The following is a 15,840-nucleotide window of genomic DNA, read 5'->3' on the forward strand; positions in this document are numbered from 1 at the left end:
ATCGGAGCATGCAATTCACTGGAAAAATCCATTCCCTAAGCTTGCACTCGAAGAGACAATTTGTGAAAAAGGAAACGTGGTCAGGGTAAAACATTTCCTCCTTTTACAAACCTTGAACTGGGTATGTCCCTCACCAATTACACAGGGTCCCTGGGGCCCCAACTTTCCGCAAGCGGTTGATCTCTATGGCAATGCCCGGCTGCTGAAGCGGAACCAGCTGACGAGCCGGAGGCAGGCGCTGGGCGACCGCAGGGAGAAGGTCTGGCTGCGCAAGGCGAGGCGGCGTCTTCTCGAGCGTCTGGCATTGACTGCTCTGCCTTGCCAAGAGTCCGCAGAAGCCCCCGGGCCAGCCTGCCTCGCCTTCCCACCGCGCCTGGTAGGCGCGCCGCGCACCCCACCCCGTGGCCGCCCTGGAGGCCTGGGTGCTTCTGATGCCTGCGCTGGGACTGGTGGCTCCCGGGGGGACCCCACTTCCGTCGATGCGTCAGCTTCACCCTTCCTGCGCCCTCCGCGGCTATGACTCGGGAAGGGAGTCCATGTGGCCCAGCCCCCGGGTCTCATGCAGCCCTTCAGCATCCCCGTTCAAATTACACTCCAGGGTGGCCGGCGGCGCCCGGGGAGGTAAGTCACCACCAGCTTCCATCGTGCTGGGTAAGTGGCTGGAGGGCGGCCAGGACGAGTTGGCGGTTAGGTTTGGTCTGCGTCCTCTGAGGGCGCCCACTTGCCATGCCTCCCAGGCGTCTTCCCCCCAAGTCCGGACATCAGGGGGCTGCAACCTTTCTTGTTGGTTTCCTCCTCCATTTGGGCTGCAAATTCTTGAAGGCCAGGGACCTTTTTTTAACTGACCCGGGGTCCCCTGGCACTAGAACATGGCCCAGAACATGTCCGGTGCTCAGTAAGTACCCCTTGGTTGAATGAAGGGGGGAGGAAATTACCACCGGCATTTGGTTCCCCTGGTGAAGCATGCTTGGGCCCTGGAATCACAGGCCTGGATTCAAACCTCAGTTCCACTCAATAACTAGCTACATAACCGTGGGCAAGTCATATAATCTCTGTCGGCCTCAACCCCTTGTCCATAAAGTGGAGACAGGAATAGTCCCTACATGCCTCAGCGTACTTTCTACGTACTTCTCTCTACACTCTTCCATTACCCTCTCTATTTTAACCATTGTTATTAACCATCCACTTTGACTCCTTAAGGGAAGAAGTGAGAAAGGCTATCTTAAGGACCTTTTTTTTTTTCTCCCCAGAGGAATGCAAAACAGGGGGGCTGAGAGCCTTAAATGAAGCTACAGTCCTTCTGTGTGCTTCTGAGTTTGGGCCAGTGGAGCCATCAGAACTGGGCGCCGAACTGAGAGAGGAGCCATGCCTGAGGGTGTTTGAGGAATAGAATATTTAAAGTTTGCCGGGGTACATTTCTCAGCCAAGTTCACACACTGTATCTGGAAATGTGGGTGGTTTGTTGGTGGCTCAAGTGGAGTTGGGAGCTGAGTAAGTGGAACCAGTAAAGACCACAGTGGTCATCACATTACCCATTTCCGTCATCCTGTAACGACAGGCATGGGTATTCGAGAAAGGAAGGAACGTGAGATAGAGGGGTTTGGGCGGAGGTGAGGGTCGGAGGAGGAAGACAGACCAAGGGGGAAAGAAGAGATAGACACAAAAACACTTCTCTCTTTGGAATGCACTAATGCTTTTGTGAAAAGACAATTACAGCGAATTACTCTATGGCAGAAGATCAAATGACGAACAGAGAAGGAAACAAGTTTTAATGCCCTGTTCATAACACAATTAACTAGATAGAAGAGCAGTTGTGTTCTCCCCAAAGCAATACAGTCTCCCATTTTCATTGCTGAGATGCGCAATTGGATTATTGCCCTTGCCTCTTGCTGAACTCGATGAACCATGCTGACTTTGCTCAACCTCATTTGCTGTTTCAAAAGAAGTTGTTAAACAATTTTATAATTAAAAAATAGAAGGATAAAAATAATTACCCAAGTCTCCTCTTAACACAAACAAATTACAGGGAAATATGAATTTAACATCCCAGTGCTTAGAAGTTACATACACATGTGAAAGGAGTGTCAGATGAATTACCCAGCTTTGATGAACAGCAGCATCTTTCTAAGGAACGCTTCTTGACAAGTCACAGTGTTGGAGGGAGAGGCTCTGGCTTCGGCAGGGATCACAGCCAAAGGAGCGTGTTCAAGCTCTTTGAAATCCAGTTTGCCTGAGGCTAAGCCAGAAGGTGCCTGGAGCAATGTGTGCAAAAGGGCTGGTGGGAAAATCAGTTCTGTCTGCAGGGAAGCCACAAAGGGGTTGGGTACAGCCTAGACTATGAATAAAACATCTCCAGGTAACACATTGGTTGGAAGTGGAAATATATTGCTGGCAAAAAGGAATAAAAATGCTATTTACTCTCTTACTGGCTAGAGAGCAAAATTAGATCATGCTGAAATGCTTTGAGGTCCTTGGATGAAAGGCGCTTATAAATACCACAAAGTTAATTACAGGGATGTTTATGGTCTCAGAAAACCGGAAAAACCCCGATAGTCAACAATAAGGAAATAGGTAAGGAATTTACGGCATATCCAATTGATGGAATACTATGCAGCCAATAGAAGGGTCGCAAAGAATTGCTCCTGGCATAAGAAAGGGCTTATTATGTTAAGTGAAAAGAGAAGATTAAAAAACCCCCACTATATCCAGAATGATCTCATTCTATTTAAAACAGCATAGAGGAGGGGAATAACTAAGTGAATAGAAATTTTCTCTAAGTGGTAGAATTGTGGGTGATTTTTGTTCTCTTCTCTCAACTTTGCCACATCTTTCAAGTTTCCTCACGTGAGTGTATGAAAAGTACATTACTTTCATGAATCTTTTGACATTTGTTGAGGCTTTCTTTATGGCTCGGTTTGTGGTTAGGTCTCCTAACTCTTCCTTATATGTTTGAGAAGAATATGTATTCTGTAGGGGACAGTATTCTCTTTTGTCATTTAGATAAAGCCCATGACTTCCTTTGCTCGAATCTTTTCCTCACTGATTTATCTGGTTGAGCTGTCAATTACCGAGGGAGTATGCAAAAGTATCTCATTTGTCAGTGGATTTGTCTATTTCTTCCTCTAGTTCTTCAGTGAGGCAATGCTATTAGGTACGGATAAATAAGTACTGTTAGCTCTTCCAGGTGACTCTTTAATTAATATTATTACCTTCTTTACTTCTAAAAGGCTTTTTAACCTGAAGGTTCACATCAGCTTGCTTTTCTTTAGACTTTACCTGACAAACTTCCACCTTTCTACATCTGCGTGTCTCACGTGATTTCTCTCAGCATATTGACAATATTCCTGTCTTCTGGTTTCCATTCCTGTTATGGAGAAGTGAGATCTCAGCCTGTCATTCCATTTGAGGTTGATCTGTCTTTTTCGGTGGCTGCTTTTAAGATTTTCTGTTGTGGTGTCTCTGCAGTATCTCTGTGATGTGTCTATGTGTGGGTTTCTTTTTATTTTATCCCGCAGGGCTTCTGGAATCTAGGACTGGGTTTTCATCAATTCTGAGGTTCTATTATCTTTTTAAAATATTGCTTCTGACTTATTTCTCTTCTTTCTGGAATTCTGAATAGACCTTATGTTAGATCTTTCCTATTTATTTTCCATGCTCCTTCTCTTCTCTCCAGTATTTTCCATTACAGGGATTCTATGTCTTATACTCTGGGTATTTTGTGGTCCATCTCTCTGTTTACTAATTATCTTCTTGGATGTTGCTAATCTGTTAAATCTGTCCATGGAGTTTTTATTTAAATTATTTTATTTTTCATCCCTAAAATTATATTTGATTCTTTTAAATATTGGCCTGGTCATATTGTAGAGTCTTGCTCTTTTTGATATTTCTAATCCTTTCTTTCTTTCCTTAAACATATCACAGAAACATTTTTATATACTGTCCAAATATCTGAAGCTTTTCGTGGATCTGATTTTATTTTTTTCTCCCTCAAAGGCCCTTACAGTGTTTTATGACTTTTGAATGAGAACACATACTCCTTAAAATTTCATAGGATTCCTTTGGGGCTGAGATTGGAGGTGAGATCTTCCAGAGAAATTATGTATTTGCTTCTGCCAGTTGCCAAAAGGCACCACCTACTTGGGAAAACATTAACAATTCTTTTTTTTTTTTTAAGATTTTATTTATTTATTTGACAGAGCTAGAGACAGCCAGCGAGGGAGGGAACACAAGCAGGGGGAGTGGGAGAGGAAGAAGCAGGCTCATAGCGGAGGAGCCTGATGTGGGGCTTGATCCCATAACGCCAGGATCACGCCCTGAGCCGAAGGCAGACGCTTAACCACTGTGCCACCCAGGTGCCCCAACATTAACAATTCTTAGGTTAAGGTTTTTGGATTTTTTGGGTAATGTGAACTCAGGCTGAAACTCTCGCAAGGATTATGTTAAGATAATAAAATCTGAGGGAAGATTGCCATTTCGTTCCTGTACTCAGCATCAAGGTTTGAGAAGGGCATTTTCCTTGCCATCTCCTATGGAGCTGTGTGTGAGGGGTGATTATTTCTAGTTCATTCTTATACTGAGTATGAGGTCATTGTCAGTCCATTTGTCTTTTTTGCGTTCTTACTTTAGCATAGTTTTTGTCCTTTGAGTATTTCCAACTTTTTGTAAGCTTTGACCAAAATTTTTTAGTTGTTTGCAGTTAGAGTATCTAGTCCACTATGCTGGTGAAATAGAAGTGTATTACTTTCATAATAATAAAAATTATCTGTGTATTCAGTTTTGGCAATTATACTATTCTTCCTCCCTAACATGAATTAGCTTCTTCACAAGAGATATATAAGTTGTCAACTTTTCATAAAGCCTTGGAATGAAGTGGACAGAAATATTAGAAAGAGAAAAATATAGTCTAGTATACTACCAGGTCTGTCTTATTTCTAAATTAGATCAGAATCAGGTTAGGCAGTTTTTTAAAATTTAAGTGTAATTGACATGCAATATCATATTAGTTTCAAGTGTACGACATCGTGATTCCACATTTGTGTACTTTGCAAAATGGTTACCACAGTCAGTCTAGTTACCATTTGTTGCCATACAAAGTTATTACAACATTATTGACGATATTCCCCATGCTGTAGATTATATTCCCATGACTTATTCATTTTATAACTGGAAGTCTTTACTTCTTGATTCTCTTCCCCCACATCACCACCACACCAAACTCCCCTCTGGCAACCACCAATTTGTTCTCTGTATCGTCGAGTCCGAGTTTTGTCTCATTTGCTTTGTATTTTAGATTCCACATGTAAGTGAAATCATACATTGTTTCTGTCTAACGTATTTCACTTAGCGTTAACACCCTCGAGGTCGAGCCATGTTGTCACAAACGGCCAGATTTCATTCTTTTTTTATGGCTGAGTGGAATTCCAATATATATCTTCCATATCTTCTTTATCCATTCATCCATTGATGGACACTTAGGTTTTTTCCATTTCTTGGTTATTGTTAATAATCCTGCAATGAACACAGGGGTATGTATATCTTTTCAAATTAGTGTTTTCATTTTCTGCAGATAGATACCCAGTAGTAGAATTGTTGGATCATGTGGTGGTTCTCTTTTAAGTTTTTTGAGACACTTCCACAGTTTCCCATTGTAGCTGCACCAATTTACATTCCTACCAGGGGTGCACGAGGGTTCCTTTTTCTTCACATCCTCACCAACACTTGTTACTTCTTGTCTTTGTCCTTCTTTTTCTATTTCCTTTGGGTATAAAATTAAATCGTTTGTTTCTTGTTTCTTGAGGTAGGCTGTATTGCTGTGAATTTTCATCTTAGAACTGCCTTAGCCACATCCTGTTCGTTTTGGTATGTCATATTTCTGTTTTCATTTGTCTCTAGGTAAATTTTTAAATTTTTCCTTTCATTTATTCTATGATCCAGTAGTTATTCAATAACATGTTTTATCTCCAAGTATTTGTAGGTATTTGTTTTTTTCTTGTATTGAATTCTAATTTCATACCACTGTGGTCAGAAAAAAGCTTGGTATGATTTCAGTCTTTTTGAATTTATTGAGACTTGTTTTGTGGCTCAACATGTGATCTATCCTGGAGAATGTCCATGTGCACTCGAGAAGAATGTATATTCTACTGCTTTTGGATGGAATGTTTTATATATATCTATTAAGTCCATGTGGTCTAGTGTGTTGTGTAAGGCCAATGTTTCCCTACTGATTTTCTGTCTGGATGATCTAGCCATTGATGTAAGTGGGGGTGTTAAAGTCTTCCACTATTATTACTTCTACGATTACTACTGCCAACTTCCCCTTTTAGGTCTATTAATATTTGCCTTATTTTAGTGCTTCTCCGTTGGTTGCATATGTATTTATAAATGCTGTTTCTTCTTACTGGATTGACCCCTTTATCATTATGTAGTGCTCCGTTCTGTCTTTCATGACAGTCTTTGTTTTAAAGTTTATTTTGTCTGATATGAATATAGCTACAACAGCTTTCTTTTTATTTACATTCATGTAGAATATCTTTTCCTGTCCCCCACTTTCAGTCCGTGTGTGTCCTTACTTTTTAGGTGAGTCTCTTGTAGGCTGTATATAGATGTGCCTCGCTTTTTTTTTTCTTTTTCTTTTAATCCATACAGACATTCTGTACTGATTGGAAAATTTAGTATATTTACACTTAAATTAATTATTGATAAGTCTGTACTTATTGCCATGTTGTTAATGGTTTTCTGGCTGTTTTTGTAGTTCTTTGTTCTTTTCTTCTCTTTTTCTCTTCCTTTGTATTTTGATGATTTTCTTTAGTGTTGTTTAGATTCCTTCCTCTTTTTGTGTGTGTGTGTGTATTTACTATCAGTTTTTGCTTTGTGGTTACTATGGGGTTCAGATATATCATCTTATGTATGTTACAGTCAATTTTTAAAAAATACTTTATTTATTCATTTGACAGAGAGAGCACAAGCAAGGGGAGGGGCAGGCAGAGGGAGAGGGAGAAGCAGGCTCCCCACTGAGCAGAGAGCCCAATGTGGGGCTCCATCCCAGGACCCTGGGATCAGGACCAGAGCCAAAGGCAGAGGCTTAACTGACTGAGCCACCCAGGCATCCCATAACAGTTGATTTTCAGCTGATAGCGACTTAAATTACATTTAAACACAGTCCAGAACTACATGCTTACTCCCCTCTTCAGAGCTATTTTATATTTTTGATGTCACATTTTACATGTTTTTATTTTATGTATTTCTTAACTAATTATTATAGTTTTAATTTTACTACTTTGTAAGTGATTAATTCACTACCTTTACTATGTATTTATGTGTGCCAGTGAGATTTTTTTTATTTTGTATGTTTTCTTGTTATTAATTAGTGCTGTTTCTTTTCAGCTTAAAGAAATCCCTTTAACATGTCTCGTAAGGTCAGTGTAGGAGTGATGTACTTCTTCAGCTTTTGCTTATGGGGCAGACTTTTATCTCTCCTTCAGTTCTGAACAATAACCTTGCCAGGTAGTGTATTCTTGGCTAGAATTGTTTTTCTTTCAACGTTTTGACTTTGCCAGGCCACTTCCTCCTGGCCTGTAACGTTTCTGCTGAGAAATCTACTGATAGCCTTATGGGGTTTCCCCATGTACATAACAACTTGTTTTTCTCTTGCTGCTTTAAGATTCTCTCTTTACTTTGAAATTTTGACATTTTAATTATAATGTGTCTGGGTGTGCCTCTCTTTGGGTTCATCTTATTTGGAACTCTCTCTACTTCCTAGAGCTGGATGTCTCTTTCCTTCCCTAGGTTAGGGAGGTTTTCAGCCATTATTTCTTCAAATAACTGTTCTGCCCCATTTTCTCTTTCTTCTCCTTTTGGAACCCCCCCCCCCATAACATGAATGTTACTCTACCTGATGGTCTCTTAAGTTGTCTTCATTCTTTAAAATTCTTTTTTTCTTTTGGCTGCTCTGTCAGGGTGAGTTTTATTGCTTTGCCTTCCAGCTTGCTGATGTGTTCTGTTTCATCCAGTTTGCTATTGAATCCCTTAAGTATATTCTTCAGTTCCATTATCATGTTCTTCAGTTCTGCGACTTCTGTTTGGTACTTTCTTATAATTTCTGTCTCTCTGATGAAGTTCTCACTGGGTTCCCTCATTCTTCTCCTGAGTTTGGTGAGCATCTGTATGACCATTACTTTGAATTCTTTCTCAGGTAGATTACTCATCTCTTTTTCTGAGGTTTCATCTTGTTTTTCTTTTTTTTTTTTCCATCTGGAAAGTATTTCTTTATTTCCTCATTTTGCTTGACTCTGTGTTGGTTTCTATGTATTGGGCAAAAGAGCTCCTTCTCTCAGTCTCAAAGGAATGGCCTTCGGTAGGTAATGAAACTTTTCATTCACCCTTTCCCTAGCTCTTGGTTGTCTGTCAAAACGTCGTGGTTGTCTTAGCTGCCTGATTTATTCTCTGTGTGTCCCAGCTGTTGAGGGTATGTCAAGACCTGTTAGGGGAGGAGTTTCATTTACCACCTAGTTTAAGGCTGATTGGAAGCCAGACCCTCAGGCAGCAGCTGTAAAAGTGTGCAAATATATAGTCCTTTGGGGCTGCAGCTAGAAACCTAGCCGGCCTTTAGACTGGGTGATCTAGAGGTCTCCTGAATGAGAGTTGCAAAAATTGGGGCTCCAGACACGTGAATAAGGTCCTTTCTGGGAGGTCTTATTGAGTTACAGCAAGACCAAGAGGGTGTGCAAGGATTGTGTCTCCCTGCCTGTGTTCCCTGGGAGCACCTCTTAGCCTCTAGATATGCGGGAAACCTGAAGCCTGTACTTCAGGCTGAAGCTCCAGGCTAAGTAAATAGGCCTTTTTGACAGGAAGAGTGTGTGTTTCAGTCTGCTATCTGTGCATTGCCCTGGGGTGGGATGGGGGTGGCCTGCCAAGAACTGTCTTTCTAATTAATACATTGGAACAATGTACAGTGGAACTCAGGAACACCAGCCTCTTGGCCAATAGGGTCAGGTGATCAAAGGTTGTCCGCTGTGTGGTTGCTGTCCACGCACACTGAAATTATGCCAGTTTTGCATATCAACACTTATACTTGGGTCTATTAAATCAATATATTGGAAGTGCCAGGGAGACCTAATAAGAAGCCTCTTCACGCATGGATTCCATGGGTATCTTACAACCAGCCTCCAGGATGACTTACAATACGAAGCAACTAAAGTCCAGTTTCAGAGCATGAGGGAAAAGACAGGGTATTGGTTCCTGGAAACTTACAAAATATCCAAATCTTACTTTATGGCTAAAACTCTTTATCATATTTGTTTATGAATTATAAAATGTACTGCTTCAAATTTCATTTAAAAACTTGTTTCCCCTGCCCATTCTCTGAGGGTGGGATGATAGAGGGTGAATAAAATATCAAAGGAGATTAAAAATCCCCAAACCATGTCCTTGATTCTCAAAGTAGTATTAACCCGGGAGTGCTGCCATCCTCTGAGGCTGGCGCTTCCCACGGCAAGCTCCTAGAACATCCTGGATTGCTCGACATTCCCCTCACTGTCTTTGAATTCTGAAGATATTGCCAGGGAGAAAAGGAGCGAGGGAGAGGAAGGGGAAGGATGTGGGGTAAAGTATAAAATATACTTTTGGAAGAAAACAACTAGCAAGTCCCTTGACAATGTTTTTGCTCAGCTTTAAATTTTAGTGAGCTTTTTATGCAGTTTGATGGTGTCTGAGTTTCTACCAATGTAACTGCATTTGTTTGGCTTAAGATTTTGTTAAAACTCTTAAAGTGGAAATACCTCTGGGACTCATACACCTACTGACCAAGGAACCGCAAATCAATGACAGTGACCATAGGAAGTGGTGGGACTAAGGCAAATTGGAGAAGAAATGCTGGTCCATAGGGACAGCCTCTCCTTGGCTTGGCCATCTGTTCATAGGCAGGAGTGTGGAATTTATGGTTTTTTTCAAAAGTCAGTAATCAGCATTTTTATGAGAATTCCACGATTTTTAAAGTGTTAGCAACTCCCACATTAAAAAAGCACACAGACAAGGCTAACAAAACACATCTGCGGGCTGGATGCTGTCCATGGGTTACCAGTGAGCAACCTTCGTTTTGGACTTTACTGTTCACTGGACCCCCATCGTGAAATAACTTATCACATCCTTTGCTGGTACAGAGCAGAGAGAGGGAGAGGAGACATGTAGGGCCATTCGCACAGAGCTGTGAGTGAACAGAGAGGAGGAGAAGAAGGGTGGGGGGAGAGAAGACACCAGTGAAACCTTCATTTTTCTGAATGGACTGGCTATGGGCCACCAAGCCCCGTGGTAGATGGCTGCCTTTCCATGTCAAAGAACAATATAAAAGAACAAGTCAAATCCTACTATTTCCGGATGTTGTTAGTTCTGAATCTGAACTTTTTGAGTCATTCTTTACATATCGAACTCAGAGAAGAATGTAAAAATTATTTTCAGGGGGAATGGGCAGTATCCCTGACAGATAAGCAAGTTCATAACACTTATTTACATAACACAAATGAAAACTACTTACAGGTAATTCTTTTCTAGTCATTGATTAAGCAGACTTCCTTACTGTTGTGTTATATGTAAAAAATATTATATAAATTATATTTTATAACACACAATTTTAGCTCATTTAGGTGGGCTTTTAGCCAAGCTCTTGACATGGGATTTCATTGTTGCTCTGAACCTGATTGCAGCCCTCAGGCGGATGGCAAATGGGACCATCCCTCCACCCACCATGCGTTGGTAAATGTTCCCTTTTCTCTATGAGCTTATTGAAATATCTTCCTCCTTCCTCCAAAGGACAGCCTTTTCTGCCTCAGGGAGGAATAGAAATATAGACCACACTGATGGTGACCTCCCAGACGTGCACAAGAAGCTACCATCCAGTGCTGGAGAGGACCGAGCCGTGCTGCTAGGGTTTGCAATGATGGGCTTCTCAGTCCTCATGTTCTTCTTGTTTGGAATAACCATCCTCAAGCCTTTCTTGCTCAGGTAAGACACAGAGAAAGGAGACCAGGAATTTTCAATTCAGATCAGACCAAGCACAATAGTAAAGAAGAGGTTGGCTTTGGCTTCTTCAGCCCTCCTGACCATTGTCTAAGGGAAGATAGAATCATCTGTTTGTCTTTCAGGGCTGGGAGGCAGCTGGGGGTGGAGGAAGGGGTGATAAGAAAGTGGAAGATATTCCTTTGCCACTCCCCCTCTTCAATCTGAAAAATACTTTCAACAACTAATCCATACATTAGATATGCATGTAGGCAATAAATTCTTCCTTTAAGATATCAGGGGCATGTGGGTGGCTCAGTCAGTTAAACATCGGCCTTTGGCTCAGGTCATGATCCTAGGGTCCTGGGTTCGAGCCTCGCATCAGGCTCTCTGCTCAGTGGGGCATCTGCTTCTCCCTTTCCCTCTCCCTCTGTCTGCCACTTCCCTGCTTGTGCTCACTCTCTCTGTCAAATAAAGAAATAAAATCTTAAAATAAAACCAGACAAGCAGATATCACAGGGAATGGTTAATTTATGAGCACAATAAAAGTTATTTTAAGTTTGAGTTTTTTGAGTTTGACAATGTCTACCCAACACATAGTAGTTGCTCAAGAGATATTAGTTTTCTTCCTTTTGTTTTTAAATTGGTTTCCTTATTAAATACATGGAATAACAGTTATCATTTATCAAACATACACTATGTGCCAAAATACACTATATTTTATCCTACTTAAGTCTATAGCAAACCCATGATGGTAGCATTATTTTATCATTTTAATTTTCCTTTTATAAATGAGAAAGCTGATACTCAGGCCAAGTAACTTCCCAAGGTCACCTAGCCAGTAAAGAACTTGCCTGTCATTGTGATATAAGACTCCTTGCCTCCTAATACTTAATTGAAGTTTGCAGCAATAGAAGAGATGGGAGAATTCACTAGGGAAGGGGAGGAGCTGTTTTATTCAGAGGATGGCTTACACAACATGGGGTACTTTGAGGGAGGGCAGTACTGGGTAGGGGAAAAGCAAGGGACAATTTCCCTTAGGTTAGCCAAAGAGTGATAGAAGGTCAGGAGAATAGGGAGAGGGAGGCCTGGGAGTTCAGTGAAGAAAAAGGGTCATAGGACAGGAAGTAGGTGGCTTTTGTTATTTATCAGATTCATCTCCTGCCATTCCTAAGTTACATTATTAGGGCAATAATGTGGAGGTCCCCATTGCTACAGCACCACAGTGCTACTATTAGAAGTGTCCAGGGGAATTTTCCCTTTGGTATTAGCACCAGGATTCTCCTTCTGCTTCTGATCAACCTGCTTTTATTCAGTGGACACCAGGAATCTTATATGTAGTTGTATTTCCTTCATTACTTTGGCTGCTAGGAAGCTCAGAGCCAAATTTGTGGCCCAGTTCTCATAACCGTAAGGGATCTTATGGTCTGCAGGATATATGATTGTACCTCACTCTTGACGTCTAGCTTTCTACCTCCCTTTTCCTATTACTCTCTCTCTCTCTATATATATATAGAGAGAGAGAGAGAGAAGGAGGGGGAGATCTGTATCTATATCTATCTACCTATCTAGCTAGTTACATTATACATATCTATGTAAGCTGAATAAATTGTGTGTGTGCATGTGTGTGTGTGTGTGTGTGTGCATACATGTGCACACATGTGAGTGTGCTTGTATGCAGGTCCAGGTTAGATTATTTCTTAAATGTGATAGTTTGGGAGATGGGTTGAGGATATCTTCCACAGCCTGATACCAAACAGTGGCTCGTATTTAAATTTTTTTTTTTAAAGATTTTACTTATTTATTCGACAGAGATAGAGACAGCCAGCGAGAGAGGGAACACAAGCAGGGGGAGTGGGAGAGGAAGAAGCAGGCTCCCAGCAGAGGAGCCTGATGTGGGGCCCGATCCCATAACGCCGGGATCACGCCCTGAGCCGAAGGCAGACGCTTAACCGCTGTGCCACCCAGGCGCCCCTCGTATTTAAATTTTACTTTTCTAAGCATTTCTGGAAATTGTTTGCTTAAAGTAATGAAGTGAATGCTTAAGAGAGGTGCGTTCTCCTCTGTCTCTTGCCTTGTGATCTTGTGCCACCTCAGAGACTGGTTTTGCTCCACGGAAGGTGGCCTGGGTAGCTCATACCAGTCCGCACTCCCTTAGACTCCCATCTCTCAATCCAGTGATGGACCTTGTCTACTTGTGGGCATAGAGACACACAGTGTTATTGAGAGAACACGCTCATGTTTTCAGCTCTAAATACATCCCTGGTTCTACTTGAGAGGCCCGGTCTGGTCCTTGTGCATGGAAATTCGGAGAGCTTAAGTTCCAACACAGATAAACAGGCACCTCTGAAATATCATTTTAAGATGCTTAGTCTAAATAAGTACAGAATTTAAGTTTGTGAAAAAGCAGGTGAGTGTTGAGCTATGGGAAGAACCTTATTTTCCATATTTGTATTTTCACTTGCCCAACATTTTATTCTTCTTAGGCTACATCCAATGGTTTTTTTTATGCCCTGGCCTTGAGATTATTTTAAAAGGCATGGTGTCCCAAGTTTATTAAAGAAAATGCTTACTCATGACCAAAGATCTCAGTGGGAGGGCAGTGTGAACCTAGTTTCAATGAGGCTTTTTCAAACATTGACTTTAGAATTTGCTAAGCTCACTTCTTGTGTTTAAGTCGCCAGGAAATAAACACGGGGACCCACCTACGTGTGTGAGGGCGTGAGCAGCTGGTCCTGTACATTCAATCAAGCCTTTCCTCTCACATTTACTTTATTTTAGACTTGTCCTCTAATCATTTTATACATATCTGTCTTTTCAACACCACCACAAAATCTTCATGGGCAGGAGTTTCGTCTACCACTTCTCATAGCACCTAGAACATTCTGTGTGTGTCGTACATGTGCAAATTCTCAAAGGAACGTTTTCCAAGTAAAACTTAATTCAGGGTAACTTCTTGCACCTCTGCTATGTGGGAGGCATGGTGCTTCATGCTTTGAGGAACATAAAGATGAATAGGATACACCCCCTGACCTCAAGGGACTTACTGAGAGCAAAAACATAGTAAGTTCGAATGAGACATTCTTTCTATGATTTCTATCTGCTCTTTGGAAGTAGAGAGAGTAAATGGAATTGTACCTTGTTACTAGGCTATGTTGACTAAGGGCCACACTGACTGTGGTTGGACCCCTTACAAAGGCACGTTTTCATCAGGACAGGCAAATGGGTACATCTTGAGATGACGAGGCATGAAAGAGGGTGAGATTTCTGAGTATGTGGTTACAGTCATATTTGTCAAAGCATGGTTTGCCAAATACGTGCATCTTAAATACGGCTAAATATAGATTCTTGGGCTTCAACTCAGATCGACTGAACCCAAATCTCCTGGAGTGAAGCCATAGAATCCACAAATTCTTCACTCTAACAAACTTGCTCAGGTGATTCTGAAGTTTGAAAACCATTGATCTAAGGGTTGGTGTAGTTAGAAATATGCCAAGAGGTTCATAATTGAGATGAAACTTAGCAATTTGCTGTTTATTCCCTTTTTCAATGTTCTCCATGTTTCCTAATCATTATGTGCCCTCTGTAATGGTTCTACCCTACCTTGAAATAGACAAATGCCTTGGGTTATCACATTAGAAACCTAAAACTAGGGGCGCCTGGGTGGCTCAGTTGGTTGAGCATTTGACTCTTGCTTTCAGCTCAGGTCATGATCTCGGGATCTTGAGATCGAGCCCTATATTGGGTTTCATGCTGGGCCTGGAGTCAGCTTGAGATTCTCTCTCTCCCTCTCCCTCTGCCCCTCCCCCCATTTGCTCTCTTTCTCTCTTAAAAAAAAGAGAGAAATATAAAACTAAATTTGTAGAGGGTGAAGATCACTTATTATTTTTTTTCCAACTGAAGCACTCAGAGAGAAGAATCAAACTGCACTATCATCCACACTCAGATCATGGATGACTCGATGGACTGTGCTTTCACCTGCGGTGTGGACTGCCGAGGCCAGGGCAAGTACCCATGTCTTCAGGTGTTTGTGAAGCTCGCCCATTCAGGTCAGAAAGCTCTCCTGCATTATAATGAAGAGGCTGTCCAGATAAATTCCAAGGTAATGTAAAGTTCATGTGATTAAAGAGTTCTAATTGTAGCCCCCCTTCCGTGCCTGACTGTCCCCAGCAGAGTGCAGGACCTGGGCCCATCTCTAGGGATAAATCTGTTTCCCTCCAGTGAACGCCTCTACAGTGGTCTAATCAGGATAAATGAAGCTAAAAGCATTCTTGGAGGGAAAAACAGAGTATATAGAATGGAAAGGAATTATTCCAATTTCACAAACAGGTGTCTAGAATTTACAGGCTGAACCAGCAAACAGAGTCATTCATGGGCAGTCTTACTTTTGGAGGTCCCACTCCCCATCATATCAAAAATGTTAAGATGTACTCACAACCCATCTTAAATCAAGTAAACCATTTTTCTTATCAATTCAATTTAAAGATTATAATTTTGATTTCCATAGGTCACTAGATTGGCTCATACGTTTATAGTGTATATTTACACCCAACTATGAAAGGTAGGTTGTGTTAGATTCGTTGACATGCTATCCTTTGTTGTCTTTACTTAGGCACCAATCTGATGATTTCTATTTTCTGTTTTGGATGCAATAATTTTTAAGGTCTCAAACATTTCTGTAGGCCCTAAGCACAGTGCCCTGAGTGCCTAGTGGATATGCTAAAAAACCTCAAGCTTTTTTGGAAAAAAAAAAAAAACCACCAGCTGACAGATCCCTTCACTGGTTCTGCCTTCTAGGAACCAAAGCCTATGTAGGACCCCTCTCTGTGGGCCTAGGGCAGAAGCCTCTAC

At 41.5% G+C, this 15,840-nt stretch overlaps 1 protein-coding gene across 1 annotated transcript in view; it reads left to right on the top strand.

Annotated features, from left to right (window-relative positions):
* Positions 1 to 233: 233 nt before the first annotated feature.
* KCNMB3 (potassium calcium-activated channel subfamily M regulatory beta subunit 3) overlaps positions 234 to 15,840 on the top strand; it is a 19,542-nt gene continuing 3,935 nt past the window's right edge. Inside the window, exons 1-3 of the mRNA XM_008705309.2 lie at positions 234 to 621; positions 10,804 to 10,995; positions 14,893 to 15,091. Of these exons, the coding sequence (XP_008703531.2) occupies positions 560 to 621; positions 10,804 to 10,995; positions 14,893 to 15,091 (453 nt within the window). The 5' untranslated portion in view covers positions 234 to 559. The remainder of the gene's footprint in view (positions 622 to 10,803; positions 10,996 to 14,892; positions 15,092 to 15,840) is intronic.

This window comes from Ursus maritimus, unplaced genomic scaffold (assembly GCF_017311325.1).
Source record: "Ursus maritimus isolate PB19 unplaced genomic scaffold, ASM1731132v1 scaffold_4, whole genome shotgun sequence".
Lineage (NCBI taxonomy): Eukaryota > Metazoa > Chordata > Mammalia > Carnivora > Ursidae > Ursus > Ursus maritimus.